At 38.7% G+C, this 27167-nt stretch overlaps 1 protein-coding gene across 1 annotated transcript; it reads left to right on the top strand.

Moving 5' to 3' along the window:
* Window positions 1-25214, top strand: TRUB1 (TruB pseudouridine (psi) synthase family member 1). The gene is made up of 7 exons (XM_009586841.1): window positions 1-76; window positions 2142-2197; window positions 15327-15408; window positions 20637-20709; window positions 21993-22132; window positions 23252-23308; window positions 24680-25214. Exons 1-7 carry the CDS (start codon window positions 1-3, stop codon window positions 24892-24894), a joined length of 699 nt encoding a protein of 232 aa, XP_009585136.1. The 3' UTR covers window positions 24895-25214.
* The last annotated feature ends 1953 nt before the right edge of the window (window positions 25215-27167 follow it).

The following is a 27167-nucleotide window of genomic DNA, read 5'->3' as shown; positions in this document are numbered from 1 at the left end:
ATGGTAGCTGGATTGGAAAAGACAGAACTGGAGAGGAGTGGGAAGGGGAATGTGCCCAAATTTCTTGTGGGTTCGGGTAAGACAATGAGGAGAGAGGGGAGGGCACAACAGAAATGAGTTATTCAGAAAATGTGTGCTGCTTTTTGGAATAGGGTGGTGGAGCAGAAAGTTTTCTTTCCTCATGGACAGTAGCGTAATAGAAGTATCTATTTTCTGAAACCTCTAACCTATTTTGATCTATGCTGTTGTTTCCCAAATTTTATGTACTGCATAGCTATAACTTTGTTCACGGGAATTAGTTGATACAAAGTCTTGCTTAGTGTACTGCAAATAACTGGGCGGTGCTTTTAATCAGAAAATATACTTCTATATTTCTTTTCCTACTGACAGCAAATGTAGATGAGGAAGGACCTTGGAAACAGAGGTCAGTGATCTCTGGCATGTGAGTGAAAGGCAGCTTAGAGACCAGATGGCATGTGATGGCCCTGCACTGGTAGGAGCCTGGAGTGACTGCTTTCTGAGAGGGAAAATCTTTTGTCTGTCCCCATCTGTGGCTTCCATTGCATTTGGAAGGTGGTGGGAGCTAGGACTCAACTACTACTTCTCAATGTTAGGTCTCATATTTTAGATACAAGAAGCAAGAAACTGTAGGTCAAGTCTTAGTGAATATCTTCTTTTAATATCGGTCTAGGGCTGTGATTCCAGTTTAGTGTTTGTTACTGTACAATGGGAGTTGTAAATATTTAGTTTGTTTATATATGGCAGTTATGAATTATACTTCCATAGTAGAAGAAAAGATGAAAAAGTATCAAAATTAAAAATTCAGTTAAACCTTGTTATGCTCTATGTAGTCTGGCAAGTTTAGTTTATGTCGCCTTTCAATAATACACATGCTACACAAGCTGATGATTAATGGGGAAAATTGTTAAGTGTTTTGTTCACAAAAGCATTCAATGTCTCTTTAAAATTATTCTGTTGAATCTCTTGATGCTCTTCAGCAAATTTCAGCTCAGCAGTTATGTTGAAGTGTCAGTGATGTCATCACGTTGCAAGAAAAGTGCTTGGTTATAAAGTTTTATCTGTGTGCTTATCTCTTCTTCTCAGCCTTGTTGCAGCTCTTTCCTATCTGGCAAATATGAGAGGAACAGGCTGAACTGAAGGTACACAAAAGCACAAGCACAAGGGCATGTGTGACTAAAAACCCTCAGGAACAAGAGGAGAAGCAATTGAGAATAAGAAGTAATCTAATGAGTCTCAGACTGTAAAGATTGAGAAGCATTAGAGCGCAAGTATTTATTTAAAAAAAAAAAGCTCATTGTCAGTTTGATGCTTTTGGTACTGGCTCCTGGTTAACACAAAGCTGATTTCCTGCAAGCTCCCTTACGTTATGTTCTGTTACTATTCCATGAGTTATACACAAAACTGATTTCCTAAAATTTGCATTATTTCTTTGGATTGCTGTATGTGGAGAAAATCAATAGGAAAGCATATTCAAGGAAAGCACCTTGTTGTAAAAAGCTTTAAAGTAAAATATAAAATAGAGCTCTTTTTCTGTCTCTTTCTCTTATGAAAAGCTCACTGCTGTTTTGCAGAATACTGGTTTAAGATTAAAAAGACAGTAGTCTGTACATTCACAATATTAGGAAGGTTTGATTATAAAAGATTTTCACAGAGTCAGTTGGACCTTTTGATTATTTTATTTTCTTGCTGTAAGCCTGATAAACAATTTCATTATGGTATCTTGGCTGTATTACTCTTGGTCACTATCAACCTTTAAAAGGGCTATTTAGTTACAGTGAAGGCTAGATTCATTATTAGTGAGCCATAGCCTTCATCAAACCAGAGACGGTGTTAACTGCACTATCCATTTCTTTGGTGATTAAAAGATAAATAAATCTAGGGGTTGGATTAAAGCATTTTAACAGTAGGTGAAGCTTATTTATCTTCTGCTTTAGACTTTTTTCATTTCTCTAGTCCCATGTTTGAACATCAGAGATACTTTCTCATAAGCGTTGGCTCTCTTTATATGCTAACAGAGCATGAAAGGCTGTATTTCTGCATAATATTTAGTAGTGAATGGTGTTGAATAAGGAAACTGCAGAGCTGGTTTTGAAGTGGCATTTCTCCTTCTGTCTTTGCAGTGGTTGGTATTGGAAAAGGAACAAAAATGCTGAGAACTATGTTGGCAGGTTCCAAGGTAAGGAATGCTAAATGACTTGTATTAGTGGGGTTTTTTGTTTGTTTGTTTTCTTTTTTCTTCCAATGAAGAGCTGCATCAACATAAAAATATCTCAACTATCTTGCGTAGTTTAAGCACGTACTTGAGTTTCTTTTTTAGTCAGAAATTTGATATTGAGACTTTTATGTCCAGAATGGTTATTTTTAAAACTTTGTTTGTCTTGTTTTTTCTACAAAATGTTAATAAAGACGAAATCCCTGTTTTACAGGAACATTTCTATACTATTTAGTGTTTTCAACAAAAAAACCCCCAAACAAAACAACAAAAACAAACCAGAAAAACTGTAATGAAGATGGCACTGTAAATAATGTTTTTGGGATGTAGTTGTGTATGATGGTTCAGGTTTTGGTGGTTTTCCTTATGTGAGGATAACATAATTGTTATTTAGCTTGCAGTAACAGATGGTCTTTGTTTCTTTTCTCTCTTCTTAAATACCATGAGGCCTTAAGAGGCACCTTTTGGAATTAAGAGTGGTTTGCGTTTGTGATAGTAACTATTGTTCCAGATTGCAGCTCCTGTAGATGGGTGCTCTACAAACTGATGGATAGGCGCATGTAAGAAGCCAAAGGTAACAAAAGCCCTGTGGCTGCATGAGATAACCTAGACTGGAGCCTTGACAGATAGCAATCTTGTTCATTGCTGCTTTTGATTAGTTGTGCTATGTCTTTGGTGAGCGCACTCCAGATTGTAAGCATTACATACACAAACAAGTGCATGTACTCCCAAGAATAATCTACCAGTGTTGATTCCTTTTTTGCAAGTAAAATTCTGTGGTTTTAGCCATTATTTTTAAATGAGAAGTTTAGATAAGAATGACAGATGCAGAAATTAATTAAGCCTTCCAGATTTCATCTTATACTCAGGGAAAGTCAATAGTGGGCTCGGCAAATTGATAGCCTTTCTAATGCATTTTATTCTGCTATTTTTCCCATTCTCTTCTGGTATGAATACTTAAGCTCTTTACAGGTGCTGAACTGATAACTTGAGGTAGAATTTGATTGAAAATCTTCAGTTCAACTCAAAGGAAAATAATTTGACAGATGAGAATACAACCAGGATAAAAAGACGTAGCTGTAGAGTTTGATCCAAAACTTACTGTAGTCAGTGTCAGTCTTTGCATTTGGTTTATAGGACATTTACAAACCCTGTAAAGGGTTTGCATTTGGTTTATAGGACCAGATTTCAGAGGCATATGTGTTTTGAAACATGCAGTAAGCAGCTGGAGCTGGATTTACAGTGGAAGTGTAAGCAGTTACCAAGAACTTCTAAGTTAAAAAATGGCCTTGAGATACTTCAGCTGAATTAAGTCATCATAGCTAAATGTGTGAAAATTGTTGATTTAAAAACACGTAAAGCAGTCGACGTATCTCTTAAGCTGATGTTCACGGTGGAAACAGCTGTGATGGATGAAGTAGTTTCAACCGTTTTGGCAGAAGAGGGTATGCACAAGCTCTATGGCGACTTCACTGTGAAATCCTGAAGCTGGTAGGAGTGTTATCTAGCCAAACATTGTGCCCAGATAGCTCAAGAAGGCTTACAGCTGCTGCTGAGGGACAAGGGAGGGGAACACAGAGGAGAAATAAGCAGTGGGGGCAGTCCGGTAAGCTACCCCAGCTAGATCCATCAGCTCTCACCTGGCCTTAGATTGGTGTAGGCTGAGGGCACATGATTCAATAAGGCAAGCAAAGTTACATCCTTACGGTAGATCAGCTCTTCCACTGCAACTGTTTGTGTGTTGTGATGTGGTGGAGAGTGTGAGGTAGCTAACATCCATGCCAGGTGGCATGGTGGTCATGAGCCTTTGTTTGGAGCTTGTCTTGTCTCTGCTTTCCTGTTTTCTATTTGTACTTCAATAAATAAAATAACTTGAGAGGCTTAAGGAAGTTTAAGGATCTCCGACAGATATCTGCCTGTTTGTTTTTTTGACCTCACTGACAGCAAAGGCTCATAATGTAGTGAGAGATCTGATACAGATAAATCCATGACTGTCTAAATAGGTTTGAGTATTTTTTTGCATCCCATGCCATGTGCTGGGAGTTTATACTCTTATTTCATCGGTTTTTAACATTGTGGATGCTAAAGTGTTTGTTGAAGTGTGATGTTTCTCTTTTGTTCCTTTTATTATTATAAAGATTCAGATGAACTGTCTGAGCCTCTGTGGTTAGGATTTACTGTTTGATTGTAGGAATATATCTTGTAAAGAAATAGTTCAGTCTATCATTGTTGGCAGCAGAGCTATGCTGAGTGGCCAAAACGTATGTTCCTGCAGTAAACTCCATATGGTGGCTCTGCCAGAGATTGGACTATTTCTGATTTTTTCCCAAACGTTGTGTGAAACTTTCCTGACTCTGTGTGGCAGCTCTGAACATCATCACTTGATTTGCAACTCATACACATTATACAAGGAGTGTTACTCTTTCAGTGTAAATCTAGTTCTCCATTGGTTTGACCTCCTTATGAATTAACTCAAAACAAATAGAAATGTGCAGCCAAGGGCAATACCTACTTAGCATTCCAGATTTCTCATTGAATTCTTAATATTTATCCAGAAATAAAAATATGTGCAAGCTGGCTTAGGTTTTGTTTGTTTCCTTTATTTTGTTTCAAATGTTCCAAGTGAGGGGGAGAAGCTGAATCCTCTTGGATCTGGAATTTAAATACTGAGCATGTAATACGTGTTCCATAGGAGAATCATTTTTCCTTCTTGTGTTCTGGGACTTGGACTTGGTCTTGCTTGGACTATTTGCACCAAGAGACATTGTTTTATTGTTTTTGCAAAATAAAGATAGCAGAATGAGAAAATATTTCCTGCTTCACCAGTAAAATGAATATGATGGGGGTGGACCAATTTTTATTATGGTAAATTGCTTCTGAAGGATTCAGTCTTATGGGTGACCAGTCTGTCTCAAACACAATGTAAAAGTGATTTTTTGGGGGGAGAAATGGGTTAGAAAATGCTAGCTAGCAGCACAGTTTCCAAAGTGGTAATCCTGTTTTAAAACCTCTCATTGACCAGAATGTGCTGTTACATAGAAGCAATGAGGGAAATGATCAGGGACTCGTCAGAGAGGAGAAAAGGGAAGAGCAATGAGCAATGAAATTCTTCATTATTCAAATACTTTCCATTGGGAGGAGATGTCTTCCAACACATACAGCCTTTATTTTTAGGTGGGATAAAACAGGATAATTGAAATTTTCAGACTTCAGTTCCATGCTTAATTTGCGTATTTTTCAGTGAGATAACATCTGGGTTCACCCTAAGAGAATTTGAGTCATATTAATGTGAATGAAGCAGAACTTGGCCATCCATCAAACTGTGCTTGAAATCACTGCCTCTCCTTGAGCTGAAAGCATGGGCATATTGTTTTTATCTGAGGATGCAACTTCTTGTCACAGTCCACATATAATTTGAAACCCCAAGCGCTCAGTGATGTGAGGGGAATTGCATGAGTGCGGGTTGCACAAGCTTGGGCAGGGAATAGTTCAAATAGAAAATTTAATCTCAAAAGTTGACTTCTCCAGAATGAAACACTATCCAGAAAAAAAAAATCACTGGATAGAGTAAAACCCAAACTCCAAATGATCACAAGGACTAGAAAGAGAAAAAGAGATTTTGGGCAGAATGAAGATACATCAGTGACCTGATATGTGACAACTTTGATTTATTATAATTGGAAAAATTTGACTTCTTATGAATCCTGGATGGAAAATGAGTGCTAGTTCAGTGACCAGGTCTCAAAACTTGCCAGTCACACTTGTATCCTGTGAGAGAGGGCTTGCCTTAGCAGGAATTGGTTCAAATCATGTAAGAGAATTTCTGAGAGACTTGTAAGTTACTTCTTGCAGTGTGATTCCGGGATTAGATTGTTTCTCTACAGGGTTGGCACCAGATGCTGTGGAACAAAGTGTCCATAAAGAAGGTTGTTTCTTCACCTCCTGTGATTATCTTACTGTCCTGAAAATTAGGCTTTAATTTGTGTCCCTCAAACATAAAGGTTGCTAGCTTTCTTCCTGAATTCATTTTTTTTGAATTAAGTCCTTAGCTTCTATCTTTTGGCAATGAGTTCAATGAATTAATAATGCATTAAAAAGCACATCTAGTAGTTCTATAAGGAGCAGAACTAATGAAGCCTTTTCTTGTGACTTCGTTTGTTTACAGCTCGTTAGACACCAAAGCCCCATGTGGACTCTTTGGTATCCAGTAATACAGTGGGGCTCCCTCTGGAGCCTTTTTCTTAGTGGAAGCCATAATAGATTTATTTCCTCTATCTGTCTGTTTTCAGGAGGCTTATAAGAACTCTGCATCTCTGAGACCTCTATTCTTCTGCCAACATTTGTGTGTTTGCACATTAACATGCACACCATGATGGTCTAAGCACTATTTCTTTTGAAATCCTAATTTTCTTTTTAGAGAGCCTTGCTGTGTTTTTTTTTGTTGTTTTTTTAAATGTATTTCAAAAGCCGTTTGTGCTTCAGTTCATGTATTTGAGTTACGAGTGCAAGAAAATTGAGTTGACTTCCCTTTTGAAGTATCCTCTTGGTGGTGTGTGCCCTTACTTTTAATCTTAAAAATTTCTTTACAGTATCACCAGCTGAGCTCTTTGCTTCATCTTGCTTTCTTTTGGAGCTGGTAAAACTAAAACCACTTGTTCATACAGTGCATAGTGTTGTGTTCTGTTTTCTTTTTCATATTCTGATAATTTTAACATTCTCTTGGAAGGGCAAGATTTGTGGGTAGTGGTAATACTTTTTATTAGACTAATCAGTATAGTACAGAAAACTAGGCATTTGGATATGCAAGCCCTTTCTCAGGTCTAAAATAGAAACCATGGATTTTAAAACTAAGTGTATTTCAGATTTGTTTAGACTTTAGTGAAGTCGGTATCTTGTAGACCATTTCTGAAAGAAGTAGTAGTTAATGCTTGTGAGTATGGTATACCAACAATTCTGGGTGGGCAAGCAGTTATAGGTAAGACCCCAGGACTGTTCCACACAGATGGGCTACATTTCATTACCTGCTTTAATAAAATAGAGTAAGAAAATAATTTATCTCCTATGTGGGGTAGCAAGGTATTGTTCACAACCAATCAGCCAAGCTTCCAGTCACAAGGACAGGGGGGCTGTTACTGCTTGCTTGATGATTCTTCAGATCCCATCTTGCTTGTGTTCATCTGTGGTTTTAGTTGGGCTTTTTCTTCCGAACTGCAGTATTGTCATATCCAACACTCTATATTTGTCTTGGAGGAATCCAGGTAAAAGTGGTTTTTCCCTAGGAAATTTTTCATCTGCAACACCTTCTCATTTTTCACTCTGTGGTTCATGCCCTTTTACATTCTCACACCTCTTTGTTTGTGGTATCCCATCCACAGACTGAGTTTCTATTTGTATTGAGATGGGAGAGGTAACAAAAAAAGAGTGCAGTATGTGACCTGCTCATTTAAGCAAAATGGATTGTAGCTACACAAAATGTCATTACTTTGCCTCTGTTCAAGCCCAAAGAAATTATTGTTTCCTTACAAGGGTGGTAGGAGAGGAAAGAAAGAGATGATAAGGTTATCTCCTAGGGGAAAGAGAGAGCCTTGTAGATTATACATTGTGGCATGTGAAGGGGTTAGTGTGAGGTAACGTTACAGTGTGCCATAAATTCAATATCTCTATTGAGCTCATGTTTTTTTTTCTGAACCCAGTGGAGTTATGAATTTTAGTTCCCAGGCTTGTTTTGAAAGGTGTTTTATAGGTTTCCCTTGAGGAGCAGGACTGGCAGATCGGAGATGGAGTGATTGTTTTATGAGAGATGTTAACCCACGGGCAGATGGATGTGTTTCAGCCCTCGTAGACTGGCTAGGTGAATTCTTCCTGACATGCAGTGGTTACTTAATTTCACCCATTTAGTTACCATTTTGTGTGTTAGATGAAGTATATTACATTCCTGACATAAAGGTATAGGACAGAGAAGTCTTGACATTTCTGTTAGATGGTATTTGTTACGGCATTGTGCAAACATTCAAGGAATACTTCCTTGTATGTTTGCACAATACAGTTGGAAGGTGTCATGTCTATTAATAAAACTTGTCCTACTTACGTCTGTAGTCTGTAACAGCTATATCCAAGCACCGCTAATGTAGTTAGCTTTTTTTTAACCACTACTGACACCTGAGAAAGTTTTCGCAGAACCAGAACTTTCTATTGTAATTCCATGACCTCTTTTCAGAGCAGAGGAGTTGGTTTAGATACCCATCGTTGTTTATGCAAACTTAGCATTGGTTTCTATCTTGTGTGTATTATTTTATGTTACTGACAATGAATTTCTTGTTCCCTGAATACCTCAAGATATTGACTAGAGATCAATGTCAGTTTATGAAAGTATTGTTGTCTTCCTTATTTTGTCACAAGGAAAATGCTTCTATAAAAGGAAGGCTGTGAAAATGCATGAATGATGTTGGGTTTGATGTGTTTTGAGAATGTGTAGAAGGTGTTATCAAAACTTGAAGTGGTGTCTGTAGAAAAGAAGATGCACTGAGAGAATGTTAAGCCCGCACAGTGGAGGATGCAGGAATCGGGAAGGGCTAAAGTGTTAGCTGGACAAAATGGTCTTAAATGTGCCCCTTACATGTTACACACTGTTGACATCTTTAATTACCTGTTACTGCAAAACATATGATACGTTTTTTTAACCTGCTTTTTTGGTAACAAATCATAAGAAGAGAAAAGGCTGATTTGAATATTTACTTTTTCCTGCCCTGCCCAGTATCCCCAAAACAAAGTTGTAGAAGAAACAGCTGTTAAATAGTATCGATATATGCTTTCCTGCGGTGGTACCATTCGTAAGCTGGCTTAACATGCGGTGTATTACTCGAGTCTCTTTTATGCTCACCCCAGAGGCCTCATCTATTAATAGCTCAGCTTCATGCTCTATTAATATTCACACTTCTTAAAAATTGTTGAAAATCTTGAGGAGACTGCACCTATTGTGCTGCAGAAGCTCTCTCCTCCAAAAATTCAGTGTTTTAAGAGCACGCTCTAGTGTGATTTTTCTGTTCTTCCATTCTCAAGGTCAGTGTTGCCTTCTTTCTTCTTGACCTTTCTATAATTATGTATATGTCTATGCTACATGTAGAGTTCTCGCTTGCATTCATTAAAAAAAAAAATCAAGAATGCAACATGGCAAGGCTTTTTTCTCTTTCTTAATAAAAATCACAGAAAAAAAAAAGGTTAACAGATTTAAACTAACCATTCTGCATTGTTTTCTGTAGTGTTCCTTTCTGGTAATTTGGAGAAGCTCTTAGCACTGCCTTTTAGAATTTACTTCATCTTAGCCTTAGCAGTGTCTTTGAATTCACCTAAAGGCTTTCATGCATTCAATTTTATCTGTGAATTTGTATGTACCTATAAAGTCTTACCCCTCTGGAAGGACTATCTTATATTTCTGGGCAGAGAATTATGAATTCCCTTAAAAATCTGTTTCTCAAATAGAAGCTGAAGGTCATCTTTGTTTATTTTTATAATCTGTGGTGTAGGTGCTAGAAGACAGAATGAGGAAACAGGTAAAGAACAGGTATTGAAGCTGAAGATGAAATTTAAGAACCAATCTGAGACATTTTGGTGAGTGTGATAGGTTTCCACAGAGAGCAAGTGTCAGAAAGGTTTGTGTAAAGAGACTGCGGGTTACAAGCAGCCACTTTTGCCCAATAGCCTGCGTTCCCTCTTGGATGTTGTGAGGCTGTATTGTGTTTATAAGGGACACGTGGTGCTATCTCAGGTGACTTAGTGTTTCTGTTAGTGTTGGGATTGTTTCCCCTCCTGTCCCCTTTCCTGCCCTCCCCCTAACACCAAAATTTAAACTTGCTACAGTTTTTAGCTACCACCTTAAAGCTTCTCTGAACTCCAGGTAAAGTATCTTCTATGGGTTCCCCTATTACAGGTTCTAGTCCTTCACATTGAAAATCTAGTCTACCCATATGTTTGAACTTTTAAAATAAGCTGACATAAGAGGTCAGAAAATCCTGTTAGTCCAAGAGTAAAGATCAGATAGTTCTTCAGCAATGACAGTACAATTACAGCATCTAGCAGTAGATAAAATTTAATGCAGGCTTAGCACAAAGTCAGCTTTTTCTTTTTGGAGAAAAAAATGAGTGGTAGACAATAGAAGTTGTAATGTTTGTGTATATTAAGAGGACATGTTTGGTGTTTGATTGTTTTGAATTTGCTCTGTCGTAAAATAGGGAACTCCTCCATCATCCTGCAGTCTTTATTTGCATCTGTGCAACCTGCTTTTAAGAGATTAAGGCTCTGTTTTTTTAATATATTGGAATCTGCTTAGCGAGAGTGCTTTGTTTTGGAAAATAATTGAAACTATGGCAACCCTCGGGTTTTTTCCAGCTTGTTTGTCTACCTAGTGTGCTCTTCTGGTTTCGTGGATGATTAGCATACTGGAAACCACTGGTAGCTGCGAATGTTATACAAACAGCAAATACAAGTTATGTAAATATTAAATCCAGAGCACCTTAGTTGTGCTTTAAAAGTCATTACACACAAACTGAATGTCACTGTAAAACTGGGAGTTTAAGGTCTTTTCACTATCTCAGTGGCCTAAGTCTACAAAAATGTAAGTGCTTGCACCAAGCGTGCAGACTGAATGGGTTAGGCACAGGAGCACCAATTCTCATCAGTGTTTGCCTGCTGTGCACGTGCTCTGATTTCCTTCAGGTTCTCTAGAGCACTTGTTTTTTGTTTTTTTGTTTGGTTTTTTGTTTTATTTTCCCTCAAACTTGTCAGCCACACTCAGACATCAGTTTACATAAATTGACTTTCTGTTTTATCGAATGTGGCTTCTCTTTCCTAGCTTTCAGTCTCTTGCATAGGGGCTGTAGCCTTTATTTATTTATTTTCCTTTTACACTTCTGTGTTCAGTTGCTGCTGTGATTAGAAAATGGGTCATCCTTGGATGAACTCTTACGAACTGCCTCTTCCAGAGAGCTTGCTTGCCTGGAAATTCTTGCAGTGGGAGCCATCTTAAAATCTTCCTGACAGCTACTAGTGACCTTATTTCATAATTACTTGTGTTTCTGTCTAGCTCTTCCAAAGTGTTGCTTCTCCATGTTTGAAAAAGCTTTTAAAACATGCTATAATTTAAGATTTCAAGTCTCTGGCTTCTTTCCAAATAAAACTTTGATATATTAGCAGTTAAAACTGAGAAGCTCTGTTCCATGGTCTGTCTGGCATTTGCACTGATAAGTGGGGCAGACATGCCTGGCAGTCAGCCCAGGGGCTTCAGCCTCCAGGAGCCTCCCCGAGTGGGTTGTGCAGCTAATAGCTATGCTGGCTGTACAACCCCTCTAACGGGAGGGGATTCTTCTTCCTTCTCCTCCTCCTCCTCCTCCTCCTTTCACAGTTAAATATGTGTACTGATAAAGTCTTGCCTTTTTCTCTCTCTTTTTATGGATATACTTTCCCTTTCCGTGTTAGTATAAGGATTTCTCTGAAATTGGATATGGAATGAAAAAGCCAAACGATAGCTGTTCTCTTACTAAGTAAACATCATATGGTTTATTGTTTGTGAGAGTTTTGACTGTGCCCTGTGGTTGTGACTCTCAAAATTCCTCTTCCCAAGATCTGTCAGATTAATTTATTAGAGGGTTTGTAATTTGTTTCTCAGGGGTTCCTGTCATCCTGTTCTTTCTCCAGTCCTGGCTTTTATGGCATGTTTCTTTCTAGTCATGGCTATAGTAGTAAACGTATGGCTGCTGGGGCACTTTGCTGTCTTTCTGGTGTTGTTGAGGTAACATCCACCATGTCCCCCAGTCTGTGTGACAGGGTTTTTGCATTACATCATCATTGACTGAGTGCAGTGGTTTGTCATTGTAAAGCATCTCCTTAAGGCTGTCTCCCCACTAGTGTGAATGAGAGAGTTGCTTATACTTGAGGGCTTTTGATCACTTTGCTGGCTTTTGTTTCTGTTGCCATAACGTCAAGAAAATGGTTTCCTAGACGGCTGAGAGATGTAGCCATTCCCTAATGCAGGATAGTTTTGGGAAGGTCTGTATGCCCTCAGGATTGTTGTACTGTTGTACAATTGTGAGGCTCTGCTTTGGGACCATGCAGACCACCATTAAAAGTTGGAATTAATGCACGATGCTGCAGTGCTTGTGAGTTGTGACTGGGAATGCTTGATCTTAGCTTTTAATGCGCTACACTTGCATGTTGTGGAATCCCATAGGGAAGCTGAGGTGCTGCTTTTAATGTTTAAATGGTTTGGGTCCTGATCTCTTTAGATGAGTAGGGGGCAAGGATGTAGGGGCTATTGATTGGCAGAGTGTTCTCTGACGAGCTGCCGATACAGGGACGTTTCCTGTCACAGTCTGCACTTGCTAGGCTTTTCCACTGCCCGCAACACCTACTAGCTTGCTTTTTTTGTTTCAGGTTGAGTGGGTTTAAGGCAGCGTGGTTGTGAACAATTGCTGTCTGTGTTCCTGCAGTGATTTGTAATTTAAGAGTACAGGAAGACTGCCCCTAGATGTATTTTATAAAACTGGAAGAAATAAATTATTGCCAACACAGGTGAAAAAAGGTCACCAAAGACCTTATAAATGACTCAGAATCCATTGGGCGCTTCCGAGGGCAGTGTGAGTTAGAGTCTAAAGAGAGTTAATGCTGAATTTTGACACAAAATAAGAGGAACAATAGATTAAGTCTGGACTCTCATGTTATCTTCTACAAGCTCCAGATCCTGCACACTAACAAAGGGGAAGTAAACCCTATTAAGTGGCTAGTAAGAATTATGATATATAATTGTAGATACCCGAGGGCACTCTAGAGACTTATCATAAACCAACTGTAATTCTTAATTTCCTGACCTGTTACAGCCACCTTTGTGGATTATTGCATTGCTGGCTTGAGTCTTTTGTGACTCTTTAAAGGCTCCTGTAAGGAATGGGGATTTGTGACTAACTTTTAAGGACGTGCTTTTTACAAATTGGATGGCTTTTTGCAGAAATTAAAGGGAAAGTCAAGTGTCGAGATTTGGATTGTATTGTTCATACAGTTTGTGTTTACATATAAACAGATGATACTATCTCTCCGTTGCTGGGAGGTCAAATGTAACGTTATTTTAACAGACAGCCTGAAGCAAGATAGCTAAAATCGGAATTAAGAGGAAGAGAGTAATTCAAACTGAAGTAGTATTAGTACTTTGATTTGGAAACATCTGAAGACAGTGTGTGATGTCTCAAACTTTCAGATTTAGAGTTCTACTGAATGGCTAAGATCATTCATCATGCTAGAATTATGAAGATCTGCTCACATGTTTTTATTAACCCCTAGAATAGTTGGCTGAATAGTGTATCTTTCTAGCTATGCTATTAAAAGTTAAAAACTAGATCATTAAATGTCTTGAAAAGCAGGCAATTTTATGGTCCTAAAAGCAGATAATATACTTTTAAAGTTTGTTTAAATATTTGTTGTGGAGCAGCTTTCATCTATTCTTCCTTTCATTTCTTTTCCATGCATTTCAAAACTTGTAAACTTCAAGAATTTGATTTTAAAATGCCTAATTTTGCAGAGTTGTCAGGGGATTCAGACATCTGCAGTATTTAGGAAAAAGGTAGCCTTAATGTGGTAGGCAAAGAATATGGTTATTTTTATATTAAAGTCTGCACTCCACTGCCTTTTGTCTGACTACTCCTGCTGCTTCCATTTCGTGGCAGTTGCTTGAAGAAATACATTCAAGTGGCAGGTTTGTCACACGGAACAAAATCAAGGCATGTCTTAGTAGTCCCATTTTGTAGGTGTGATTTATATGCCTACACTATTATTACATAAGCTTGTTTGTACTTTGCAAGCACATGAAAAAGGATGCATTGCATCAAAGAGTAAAATGTTAGTGCTTATGCCTGTTTGGATGTGTTCCAGTAGAATTTGGTCAACCAACTTCTGGAAGATACATCCTTTTACAACTTAGTTGAAATTTGTATTAGCTCAGTTGGGAGTAAGTTCATTGAAACCTTACTGGGAATTAGGCATGTGGAACACCTTGATTTTTTTCTCTCCCAAGCTATATAAATTCTTTACTTTGAAGGCCCCTGGGCTTACCGTAGGGCTGAGGGAAATGGAATGGAATGGGATAGGCAGTGGGTCAAACTGCAGATTTTAATACCTGAACGAATCTCTGAACTTGACCCAAAGTCATGTTACAGAGTGAGTTCTTCATGTGTTGGCAGCCTTGTGAAAAGACACGGTGCAGCTGGTTCATGGGAAGCCTTCTGTCAGCTTCAGCAGTTTCTGCCATATGCCCACAGCCTGGCAGTACTTAGGGTAAAGATGTGGAAGAGAAGGACACTAGGTGAAATGCAATTAGGACAAGGGCTACTGGCCTGGGAACAGGTTAATTCCTTCCTGCAAGCTACAAACACATACGCTGAAGAATTCTTTAGAGAAGAACTGTGTAAGGAAAAATCTGAAACAGAAATATTTGGAGAACCCATGACGAGCAGAGATGTCACTCAGTGGCCTTGCACTCCTTGTGCTGGTCGCAAGGTCCTTACAGATTCCAGATGCTCAAAACTGCAGCTTTAGGCTATTGCATATCACTGCATTTCATGGCAGAACTGTTGTAATGCTTTGCCTTGGAAGTTGGTGTTTTGCTTTCACAAGTAAAGGTCTTTGTGTCTTTTTTTTTTTTTTTTAAAATTGTGAAGGAACAGAAAAGTGTGTGACAGGTACTCTATGTGCCTTGCTTCAACAGTGACATGACATCCCACAGAGACTTTGATTTTACCACCCTATTATTTTCTTTATGGTATTGATGTATTTACAGTAAAAATTAGATTCCACGTTGCTGCTTCTTGGGGTTTCTAAAACTGAAATCATAGGTGCATGTAATGCAGGATTTAATTTTTGTTTGGTTCCATGTCTTTTTATCTTTACTTTTGCTTACCCAAAGTTGCTGGATTGACTATTCAGATAGTATTCTTCCTGTCCTGATTTGAAGTATTTGGTACTTGCAGTCTTTATTAAAAAAAAAGAAAAGAAAAAAAAAAAGAAGAAACAACCTTGAAGACCTGACTCACTAATCTCTCTTTTTCCTTCCCAGAAGTACACTGCCATTGGACTACTGGGCAAAGCTACTGATACATTAGATGCTACAGGAAAAGTAACTGAAGAAAAACCTTATGGTAAGCATAAATGTATCATATACTTGATGTAATTTGAAGACATAAATGGTCTCTATCCTATCATAGAAAAGCGGAAGAGATGTTTGGGACTCTGTGAATTAAGTTTAAATGTGAAATCAAACTAAGATTATTTCATCTTCAAGTTCAGTACTTATATAATTCAGACCAGCTTCATGCAATTATGTCCAGTGCAAGTGTGCATTTCTGTTGGAAAAAAACAAACCAGGCATTAGATTAGGAAGGAGAAAATAGATTTGGGCAGGACTGTGTCATTTTAAATCTTTGACAGGCTGACAAATGACATGCTGTGTCCAGTAAAATTTTCCTCTTTCAGTGTATAGTCCCATGAGTGCTCTTTTAGTAACACCCTTCAAGGCCGGTGGACAAATAAAGGACTTAAGATCTTCCCTCTAGGCCACCCCTTTAACTACACACTGCTCAACATAAAATGAGGATGGCATAAACTACTTTCTACATACGTTCACCTACCAAATCTTGCTCTTGCTTGCAGTCTGTGTCCTAGCAACTTTAATAAATGAACTTTTCTGACCCATGGAGCACAGTGCAAGAGTTCAAGGCTTCAGAACTAATCCTGACTGTGGCTTTGTTGGAGTGGACATTCCACAGTAGCCAGGGCGACTTAGAAACAATGTCGGCCTAACCAGGGACACACCAAATGTATTTGCCGTTAGTTCTTTCACAACCTGGGGAAAAAAGTAAAAAAAAAAAAAACAATCGGTAACTGGTTGCTTAGCAACTCTTACAGGTCCCACACTGTTTGTGGTACCTGGTAATAGGTACATGAAGTAAATTATCTTTTTTTTAATAGCATGAAGAAAAAGGTGGCCTGGATTCCACCCCTCACCCCCAATCTCCTTTCTTTTGTGGTTTTTCTTTTTGCGCGAGGCAAGCAAGTGTGAGTTTCTTGTTGACATTAACTTGATGGATCATTCTAAATAGTATTATTTACTAGGTAATGCATTCAGAGATGTTGGATCATTTGCTTCAGGATCAAGTTCTAAGTCTCTCTCTCTAAGCTTCTGAAGGACTGAGCATCCACACGGTGTTAGAGTTGCCAACACTTCATGATGGTTGGAGAACACTTTCAGGGACGTATACATGAAAAACAAGAAAGTGAATGCTGTGGTTCTGCTCTGCTGAGTAGTATTCATTGTAGATACTCGCTTACATATAAACTGTGAAATATTTCAAGTAGATGCAACTCCCGTGGTCGATTAATTTAAAAAAAAAAAAAGTGTTCTTGCAACACTAGGCTTGCTTTTTTTATTTTGTATTGTTTACTGCAGACAGAATTTAGAGTGTTGTTTTTGTGCGCCTTTCTTTCACTGGCAGCTCTTGTTACAGTAGTTCCCTCCTCTGCACCTCCTCCTCTGTTTTGGTGGTTTAGCTTTCTGTTAGACTGTGTGCTTGGGGAACTGATTTGGGTTAAAAATACCCCCTTTTTTTGAGTTGCTTATCTTTTTAAATTGAGATGAGTGCATAATCCAATTCATCACACAGTCTCATGAAAAGCAGTATTGGCATTGTTGGGGCAGTGCAGTTTTGGGTGCTGGACAAAGTTTCCTTTTGCTGAAGCTGACAGCTGAAAGAAATGCTTGTGAAATTGGTCTCAGTTGCTTTCCATGTTAGTGCAAATCCGTCAGATTTGAATTCTTCAGAAAGAAGAAAGAGAGAACATGCATACTCCTCCTTTTTCTCCATACTACCTACGTATTTTCTATTTCCTTCCTTCCTCCTCTTCTGATAAAGCAGGTATTTCTTGTCTTTTCCAGTGTCTTCTCCAAAGCAGCTTGGTTTTCTGCATGATTCTCTGGGTCGCCCACCATCCCTAATCCCAATTGGTTCTCCAAGAACAGACAAACCTGATATTTGAGCTGAATTTCAGCTTTCCTTTGACACCTAGAAGGATCCTGGCAGAAGCAGAGCATCTGCTAGGGAATATAAATCCTGCAGTGCCAGCAGCATCCAGGATTGGGCCTTAGTGAGGAGAAAGGGCACTAAACCAGCTTGCAAGATATATAAAACTCTTCTTGTGGTCCAGTGGAGTCATTCAAGAGGAAAGTGCCTGCAGAAAGTTGCCTGCTATATTAACTATAAGAAGGTGTTACATTTTAGTCCTCAGTGTCCCTAGACAGCAGTTTAGAAAGCAAACTGTTGTGTATTACAGTTAGTTGCAGTGATAGGATGTACTGAAGAGAGCTCCTTGGGTTTAACCCCTCCTGAACTTCTCATAGTTTTTTGTTTGTTTCTTGTCAGACAACGAATTTGCATTTCGACATGAAATTAGGTTATGGTTTCATACTGCTCCCAGGCTATCATATGCTGATTTTGGAAGCAAGTAGCGTTTCGCTTTCCTCTGATGCTTTTTTGAGAACATTAATGTTTATTGCCCTTTTTTTAATGTTTGTAAGTACGCACAGGAATGTGTATTCTGAAACGCACTTCTTCCCAGCTGCCTACAGACTGTATCCAGACATGGAGAACAAAATTCACAAGGATTTTCTGCAGGTCTCTGCTGATTATGCTGAAATATGTGTTTAATAGTACTACCTGAATAATTTGTAAAAAGTAGTCCTTTCAGCGTTCTGCTTGTCTGTTTGCAAATAATTTGTGCTGGCCTAGATTGAGTCAAGGTCATCTGCTATAGTTCTGTTGGACTGTCATGGGTAATTCTTGTGTTCTGTTTTGGTGTAGTTTGTTAACGAGCACAGGGCAGTATCACCCTTCAGTGGAGGCTTCTTGAGGTTGTGGCACGATTGACACCTTTTGGTTTGGTAACTTTGTTTAACTTCCTTTATGATTGTAGCAGGAAAATCAATCAACAGTCACCAGTGTTCAGAAGCACAACTGTTCTTTAAAATCTTTGTGTTAGAAGTTAATAGGCTTATACTAAATGTTTTTAGAAGCATTGGAGGCCAGAAGTTTTGGGTGCTTTGGGATGCTCATAGAATCCTCTGGAAGACGCATAGCCTGTGCAGAAATCACGTAACTGCACTGTCAGTCTAAAGGCTTAGGAAGAAATTTAGAAAACAGTGTTGACTTGAATGTATTCTAAATAGTGTACTCACAGAGCAGGTACAATCATTTTGTTCTAAGCTAAGGCTGTCGTTATTCCTGGGGACTGGATGCAATCATCCTGTGGGCCAAACCTCAACAATCCTCACTGAAATCATTGTGAAACAGGGTGGCAGCCTCCACACCCCTCCCTGGAAGGACACAGAGCTGCAGTTTAAGTCCAGCTTCTAGCAAAAACTTATGGTCTGTGATATAGCAGATGAGGATATTTGGTATTTGCGATGAGGGTATTGGGAGGAAGGCTAACTCTTGGTAGCAAGGTCAGTGACAGATGTGTCCTGGAGAAACATCTCTCAACCCCTTACTCTCAGGGAGCAGAGAAGGAAAGTCAAATGGGGAAGGTTTTGGGACTGTTGACGTTAATTAGCCTTTATTGGTATGTTCATATTTCATGCTTGATGGAGGGTTGAGTCCAAACGCTGTCCTAAACTTGCTGGCCAGCAAGCTGTTAATCTACTAAACCCAAGCCCACAGCTGGGTGAGGGAGACTGGTGGGCTGAGGGCCTGAAGGGTAACAGTTCTTCTGGGCAGCAGGACTGCATTCCCCCCCACCTACGCTGTGGATGTAATGACTGTGGGAATTGAAAGACGGTGAAGGAGCTGGTTCACAGTATGGGCTGTGCCCTGCAGAGCCACGAGTCCAAACAGGTGCCTGGGACAAATACACAATTTGGACATAGTGAAACTGTTTGTTTGGGACGAAACTAATAGCACATTCTTTATGACTGAGAGCTGGATGAAAGCTCCACCAGCTTGTGTGTTATTCTAGGAGAGGGCAAGAATACCATACAGTCCATTAACACAAAGGCAGTGCATGCTGTAAAAAACCAAAAAAGCACAGCACATGGTTTTAGGTTTTCGGAGTGTAATACTAGTCAGCTTGTGCCACGATGTATCGCAGAAGACAAATATGATTTATTCTAGATCTTAGCAAACTCATCTCTAAATATTTACTTTGATAACGCACCATACAACTTTTTTTGTTAATGGCTTAATACATCATTCCTCACATGGGGATTTTTTTTTTTTTTTCCTGAGATAGAGATTGCCTATAGCATGAGTGATTTCCTCAGAGGCTAGATGTAACCTGTCAATCAGGGGAATATGAGATCAGAGCAACAACTGAACTCAGGTGTCTCATTAAATGCCCTAGCCACAAATGCAGTTTATGGGGTGAAAATTGAAAGAGAACCCCAAGTGACACTTATGCTCAGATCTTAAGGCTCAATAAAAAAATTTGGTTGGTTTGTTTCCAGGATGCTGTTGACTTAGCAGGGTGACACTAATTGAATATAACTTATGAGAAACAGGACTAGTCAACTCCTAGACAGCAGAAATGCACTGAAGAGCATTGTGATTGCAGATCTTATGTTTGTACTCTCTAAACAAATCAGGGACGAATATCATCTCTATTGAATAGTATTTCAAAGGACCAATGCAATCAGCTACTTAGGTTATAGCCTTCTAATAAAAGTGGGACAGATGTGTATGTGTACTCTTAAAAGAGAGTAGATTGCCTAAAGCAGCTATCTTTCTTTTACAGGATTTCTTCAATAAAATTGCCTTATTAATATATAATAATACCCTGGTGTGCGTTTGCGGGTTAGTTGTTTGATACGGAAATTTGATGTGTTGTTCCAGATGCAGTCTTTTTCTTCGCTAGGAAAAAAACCACAATGCTTTTGTTCTCTAATGATCTGTTGTATTTTTCCCTGCATTTAGGTACTCTTAAAGAGAAGTTGCCAAGGTTAGATGAGCATTTTTTTCTTTTTGGTCCTTTAACAAAAAATAGAATAGGACAAATTTTGTAGTTTTTGCATAGTTCCCAAGAAAAATTAATTTGCAGTCCCAAGAGAGAGAAATTGCAAAAGAAAACTGTGTATATTGGGATTTCTGCCCTTCTGAAAGCATCCAGGCTGTCTTAATCACCTTGGACAGTTTGTTCCACTCTTTTTGTGGTAATTCACACTCCTGCCTACATTCTGTTTTTTATCTCTTTTCTTTGGTATTTTTCACCCAATATAAATTCAGACGAGAGGGACCTCTTATTTGTATGTTTGCAGAACATGATTGATTCCATTAGTGCGATGTGAATAATCAATGCTAACATACTTACTGTTTTCTTTCTACAGACCGGATAACAAAAGGAGATCTTGAAAATGTGCTGCAAAAGTTCACAGGGGACATAATGCAGGTTCCTCCACTGTAAGTTCTACAATATTCAGACACTCCTGGCAGTTGTGTTCAGCTGTTGGGACTTGCCAACAGAAGTCAGTTCTTTCAGAAATAAAAAGACACATTTTGGCAAGACGATAGAGGCAAGGCAGACTTAGGAGTTTAACTTTTGCAACTGCAGGTCATGCCCATTTGAACATCAAGCACAAATGGTAACATGGAGTCTGTTGTTGGGGGGGCGGTTTATGGTAAATGTAAAGTAGCAAAGCAGTCTTAAACAGCTTTGCAGGGCTTGGTGGCTTCTATCCTGTCTTCCAACTAGAAAGCAAAGCTCCAAGTCTTTAATTTTAGTTGTGCGGTAAGGGGGGCTTACTGACATCTGTATGGAAGTGCCTTAAATGACTTCAAATTAGTTTTCTGAAAACTTAGAATATGAATGAGTGATTAGTGACTGAGCTTCCGTAGCTTAGCAAATTTCTTCTAGTCAGGTGAGCCATAGTAGCTGGCAACGTGTAAGCACTTAGCTGGTGACAGATGGCTTTTATGGTGATTTAAGCTAACATGCTTTCCTTTGCATTTGCAATGGGTCGGTTACTGTGGTTCCAATGTGAGCCCTGTAAGGTCAGTAATTCAGTAGGTGTTCTGCTTCATGTGACCTGTTTCAAATTACCCTCTGCTAATTTGAGCAAGATCTTTTTTGATTTTTCTATGGTGATCTTTCTGTCAAGACCAAAGTTGGAGCTTTGGGTAAAGTTTCATGTAATCAGTGAAATTTTTGTTGTTGTTCTTTAGTAGTCCCCTAAACACACTAGAACAAGGCTAAATAAGTTGCTATTGAGGGAAGACCCTGGTGTGAGACGAGTAAAGGTGCAAGGCAGAATTACAGGAGTTGCCTGAGCAGCTCCCAGTGCTCAGCTCAACATAGCACTGAAACAGAGTACGCCCTGCAGACTTCTGAGAGACAGTATGTTAGAGGCAGCTGCAAGTATTGTACCTCTTATAGAAACCCTTTTTTTTTTTTTCCATAAACTACAAACTGAGTGATGAAACACTTTTAAATCTGTACAGCAAGAGATAAATACAAGACCGTCTCTTGTTTTCCACTTTACATAGCTATTGCCGAACGAGACAATTCTGTGTCTAAGAGGTTTCAGAAGCACTTACTAGGTTGTGGGGTTTTTTTGTGAGCACTTGGAGAGGATTAGAAGGGTAAAATGTATGCTACTGTAGTACAATATTAACAGGATCTGGAGGATGGGAAGCTTGTTCTATTACAACCATATGACACACATTTTCATGCTCTATCTGATCAGCTATTCTGCTTTGAAGAAGGATGGAGAAAGGCTATCAACTCTGATGAAGAGAGGAGAAGCAGTTGAAGCAAAGCCTGCTCGGCCAGTAAGAGTGTACAGCCTCTCTCTCCAACAGTTCCAGCCACCACTGTTCACACTGGGTAAAGGCCAAAGATTATTACACAGAGTGGTGCTCCCAGCTTGTTAGTGCTTATTTACACTCAGAATGGGAATAAGATAGTGAAATGGGTTTCATTTCCCTCAGCTTTGGTGTAAGCCCATGTGCAGAGACTTTCACTTTGCAGTAAAAGCACTGTATTTTGGTTTTAAGTTAAGCTGATTACATATAATCTTTCTGTGAGGTAAAATTCTGAGAGGCTGGTCAGGGGATTATTTGCATCTGTCCATGATTTCGCAACTTCCAGCTCACTCCTCCTTTCTCAGGTCTGCTTACTTCACTTTGCCCAGTCTTTTACCCAGATGCCCAGGCATGCTGGCATCTCTCGCAGGGCGCAGCAAGGACCAGTATCGGTTACTGTCAGGCCTCTTTCTCGGTTGAGGAGGCAGGATCTTTTCTTCCTTCTGTCATACATGAAGAAACTTGGGTAGTACATTAAGAAGCACATTAATAAATAAACCAAAAAGACTGTTGTAAATGTTTGATGCTATTGTGAGGTCAAGCTAATGCCTTGCATTGATCAGTTACCTAGTTGATCCATAGTCCTCTGACAGACTAAATGTTATATGATGAGCAGGTATGAGTGACAGAACTCAAGTGCTGTGTTACCTCAGCCTTTACTGTATGGTTGGGTGACTAGCAGCTGATCACTGGCAGAGAGGGAAGGGGAGGGTTGAAAGAGCAGGGAAAGTTAAAGGTGAATTTCAAAATTTTATTGGAGCTGCCTGTGTGCAGTATCTTAAAAGCATTGATAGTCAGTTTAGACTATATGTGAAATACCTTTTCATCATTAGAAATATGAAACAACCTCCTGAAACCTTTAAAATAAATAGGACCGAAGCATTTGTTAACATACCACAGCAAGTACTTAATTTCTAGTCAGTTGGTTCAGTTGCCATTGTATTTGCTTTCCCTGCTGTCTGGCTTAGCAATCTCACCCGCACATATGTTACAGGATGAATAATTGATGTTGCATCCTATAAATATTTTATCACTGGGTTGTTTGCTTAGCGCATTTTACATTTATGTGGGGGCATGGTTTCTATGTAAAGTAGATTTCACATTGCGCTGGCCATTTACCATGTCACTGTTAACATTCCAGATGTTGAATGTGGTGGTGGCTTTTATGTCAGGAGCCTGGTCAGTGACATTGGCAAAGGTAGGCATGAAAAAAAGCCATGACAGTTTAAGGAGTGAATGTGTCTGTTTATGGAAAAATTTTGTCATTTTGTATATCTCCAGTGACCAGACCTATGTGTTATTTTGCAGAATTGTAGTGCTATCACTTGTTTTTATACACTAAGGTGTTTTCCTTAAGAGCATGGGGGAATGAAGGCTAAATAATTGCTTGGGGGCTGGGGGATAAAAACGGAGCAAGTAATAGCACTGAGCAAGATAATACAAGGCAAGGTGGGGATTTTTTTTTTCCCTCCTCCATATGTTAAAGCTAACTCAGATTAAGGGTGAGAAGAAGAAGAAAGATACTGTCTTTTTAAATGTTATTCATCGCATTTTGAAAACAGATTGCACAGAACATTACCATGCACATAATAAACCCTATCCGCTGGAAAGACTTCTACATTTGTGATGATTTTTCTGGTGTTTTCTTTCTCCTTTACCTGAACTGAATGGTTTTGCTTTCCCACAGGGTTATTTGTCTTGTGCTCTATATCTATCAAACTGCATGATGGAGAACAGATAATCCATTGCAATTTTTTTTTAAAATAATACATTTGCAGTTCAACAAAGCAAGTTATGTGGGATAAGCCTATGAATTTCAATGTTGTTATTTGTGCTTAGGCAAGTCAAAGATTCTCTTCCTGTTACTACCTTTTGAGCATACTGGTTTATGTTTAGTCCTTTAATGACACACCAAGATAAAGTCTGTCCTCAGCTGGTTTCTTTTTAAAAATTTAAAATGCAGTAAAAATCTTTCTGCATCAGAAAGGATGGGAGAGAATATTTTCGTGTACCTGTGAGCTTACAAGTCAGCTCTGGTTGCTGTTATGTTTTGTAGCCCCTCCTTACGTAATTCTGTCCTACTGGTATTTAACATAGCAGAGCATTTGTTTATATTTTTTATTTTTCCTTATGTTAGTTTATATTGTCCTGATAGGCGGCACAGGATAACAATGTCAGAAATCCTTCTTGAAGGCGAGAAGTCCTAAGGCCTCAAAGTCTGTGGAAAAATAGTACATGGTCTTCTAAGTCACTTGTGAATACAGAATGTTCTGCTTATATCTTATGTCGTTATTTCGTCTCTTTTCATTCTGATTTAAATCTGGAAACCTTTTGACAACTTTCTGTCAGATTTTGAACTCTTACTACATTGGAGATCTGTTGAAATCAAAGGAATTCCTTGCCTCAGATTTTAGAAGATGTAAATGAGTGATGCATCTTCATAAACTTCCTTCTCAAACAAAGCAGAATAATGTAGAAGGCTACATGTAAAAACACATTTTAAGTGAGTTGCAAATAGTCCAACTTGACCATGCACTTTTTCTAAATCCTCTTTTCTCCTTTACTGTAGAACTCTCTACCTGTGCCACTATGCAAGAGCTGACCCGAACCAAACATGGGCCATTTACACTAGAGGAGCATGCCCTTTATGAAGACAAATGGACAATTGATGAAATTGCACGATCCTTAGAGCATTGCATGTCTCTTCTCCCAGGAGAGCCATCTCATAAAAAATTGAAGACAGAGCATCCTGGTGAAACTGCTGTGAGCTGTGAAGATAAGTGATAAGTTGGGTCAAGGAAAAAGACTGAATGATTGAGACATTTTAAGATTGGATTGGGATTGTCTTGCCTCCTTTGTAAATTTACAAGTCTGTACTGGGAGAGTGACAAACTGCAGTGCAAGAAAAATGATTCTTCTGTTTTCTGGGGTTAGAACATGCACTGAAAATATCCAGTGCTTGCTGTTTGCTGATCTGTTATTTTCCTTCCTGCACACTGTAAATGGGTCTGCCAGTGATGTCAAATCTTCATAAACTTTTAAAGAACTTACAGGGTGCAATATAGCTGTTGTTGCTAATTCCCCAATAAAAAACTATAAACATTAAGGTTTGATAAATGTGCTCCAAAAAAAAAATCTTTTTTCCTTTATAGATGGTAATCAAATCCTGAAATACCATGGTGACAAGACTGTCATAGCTTATATAAGAATGTGGTGTGGCAATTTGCTTTCTTGAAATCCATTTCAGGATATGTCCATTTTACTGTAGTTTCTCCTATGCAGATTGTTCTTTCAGTCAAATGTTATCCAGAATGCATTAAATGTAGATGCTAATATTTTACGTTAAGTCTGAAATATCAGTGTAAGTGAATAGTTTTAAGTATAAACAATCCCCGAAGATAACTGATAACAAATGCTCTGAAGAGTCATTACAGGTGTACATATCTTATTCTGGTACAATGTCCCAGTTGGTGACCATCCATAATTTAAAGTATAGTTAACTGTTGTGCCCTTCATAGGGCTTATGGAATTTACTTTTGCCATCTGGGTATTGCTTGAGCTGTCTCTCGTGGATTGGGTAGAAGGCTGATGTGCTTCTGGGATTTGCCTGATTTGGTCCTGACTAGAAGTTGCATGGGCAACAGAGGGGTCCACCATCAAGGATCCTAGCTGAAACCATTTTAATTCACTGGGGCAGTGAAGGCCTATTCTGCAGTTCATGTAGTGAGCAGAATTTGATTGCACTGATTATTTCTCACCACTGCTTTCCTTGGGATTTTCAAAATGACTAAAAGACAGTGGTTTGAGAATGCTAGAAAACACCCTAGTTTTTTTCCGTGTGTGTAATGGACTATCCTAAAAGGACTTCCCTATATGTCCCCATACAAGTCAGTAGCAGCTCTATTTTTCTTTTGTCATAATGAGGAACATGAGGAGTAGTTTAAATATGTGATTGATATCTGAGAGAAAGCCCTGCTTTTGAAACTGTCACTGAAATGTCACCAAAGAGGAATGGACTGGCTGCTGTTACAGTTTTATGCTGCTCCTACACCTTTGGATTTTGGTTCTGGAGTACAGGGACTTGACTCTCTTACTCTGAGTGACTGAATGCTGTAAAGCCAAGAGTTTGTGCTTATACTAGGGTGTAACTTTTACAGAGAGACATGAAAATTTAATTTAATACTCTGTGTTAATGGACTTGCGTAAGTAAGTTATCTTGGTAGCTCATTACCTCTGTTGCTTAAAAGAAGTTGTGTTTTATTCCCAACTTGACTTGAATCTCCACATGCTGCATTTTATGTCTTTTGTCTGCACCTTACAAAAAGTAATTTCTCTGTGTGCTGGTATTAAATGAAATGATCAAGTTCCAACCTTACTTTCAACCTAAGAAATGAAATAAATATCCTGAAGTTTCTCATTGCAGGATACCTTTCCAGACATCTATAGCGTTTTTTGTTTTCTATAAAATAAGAGACTGAAGTCTGTGCAAGATTAATGAAGCTTTTGTTTAAAGAGAGGATAGAGTTTATGTTTTATTGTTCAGTAAACAGACAGTTTTCTTGTTTTGTATATTCTTACAAAGAACTTAGGGGAAATATTGAAAATATCACAAGGAAATTGAAATGTTAAAGCACTGTAGCAGCAGCATATTTAATGTACAATATGGATGAAGTAACCATTGTAAGAAATTTTTATTTCAGAGATGGGAGAAAAGAGCTGTGTTCAGTAAGAGAACAGTGGGAGATTTTAGTTGTTTCTTTCCAGGGTGGGTTTTTTGGTGCTTTAGGTAGGAACAGAGAAGAAAGAGATTATTTCCTAAAGAAATCAAATAAAGCAGAAAATGTCATTTTCCAGTATACTTATGAACGATCAAAAACTTTGATTGAAACACAGCTTCTCTTATCGTCTAAATCTGTTTTTTTCCAAGAACCTAATTTATGTTATCCCAGTGGTCTTCTGGATTAAGGTCTCATTTTCTTTATCTTTCTGCTCTTTTAAAAATAGCCCAGTAGATGTAATTCTATTAGTCTTGTTTCATCTACAGGGATTTGTTTCTT

This window comes from Fulmarus glacialis, unplaced genomic scaffold, assembly GCF_000690835.1.
Source record: "Fulmarus glacialis isolate BGI_N327 unplaced genomic scaffold, ASM69083v1 scaffold311, whole genome shotgun sequence".
Taxonomy (NCBI): domain Eukaryota; kingdom Metazoa; phylum Chordata; class Aves; order Procellariiformes; family Procellariidae; genus Fulmarus; species Fulmarus glacialis.
This window is presented reverse-complemented; position numbering and strand designations above follow the sequence as displayed.

Coding starts and splice junctions, on each gene's coding strand:
- TRUB1 (XM_009586841.1), top strand. CDS start 1: ATGGTAGCTGGATTGGAAAAGACAGAACTGGAGAGGAGTGGGAAGGGG. Junction 2,198..15,326: donor CTATGTTGGCAGGTTCCAAG/GTAAGGAATGCT, acceptor TTTCCTTCCCAG/AAGTACACTGCCATTGGACT. Junction 22,133..23,251: donor GCCACCACTGTTCACACTGG/GTAAAGGCCAAA, acceptor TTAACATTCCAG/ATGTTGAATGTGGTGGTGGC.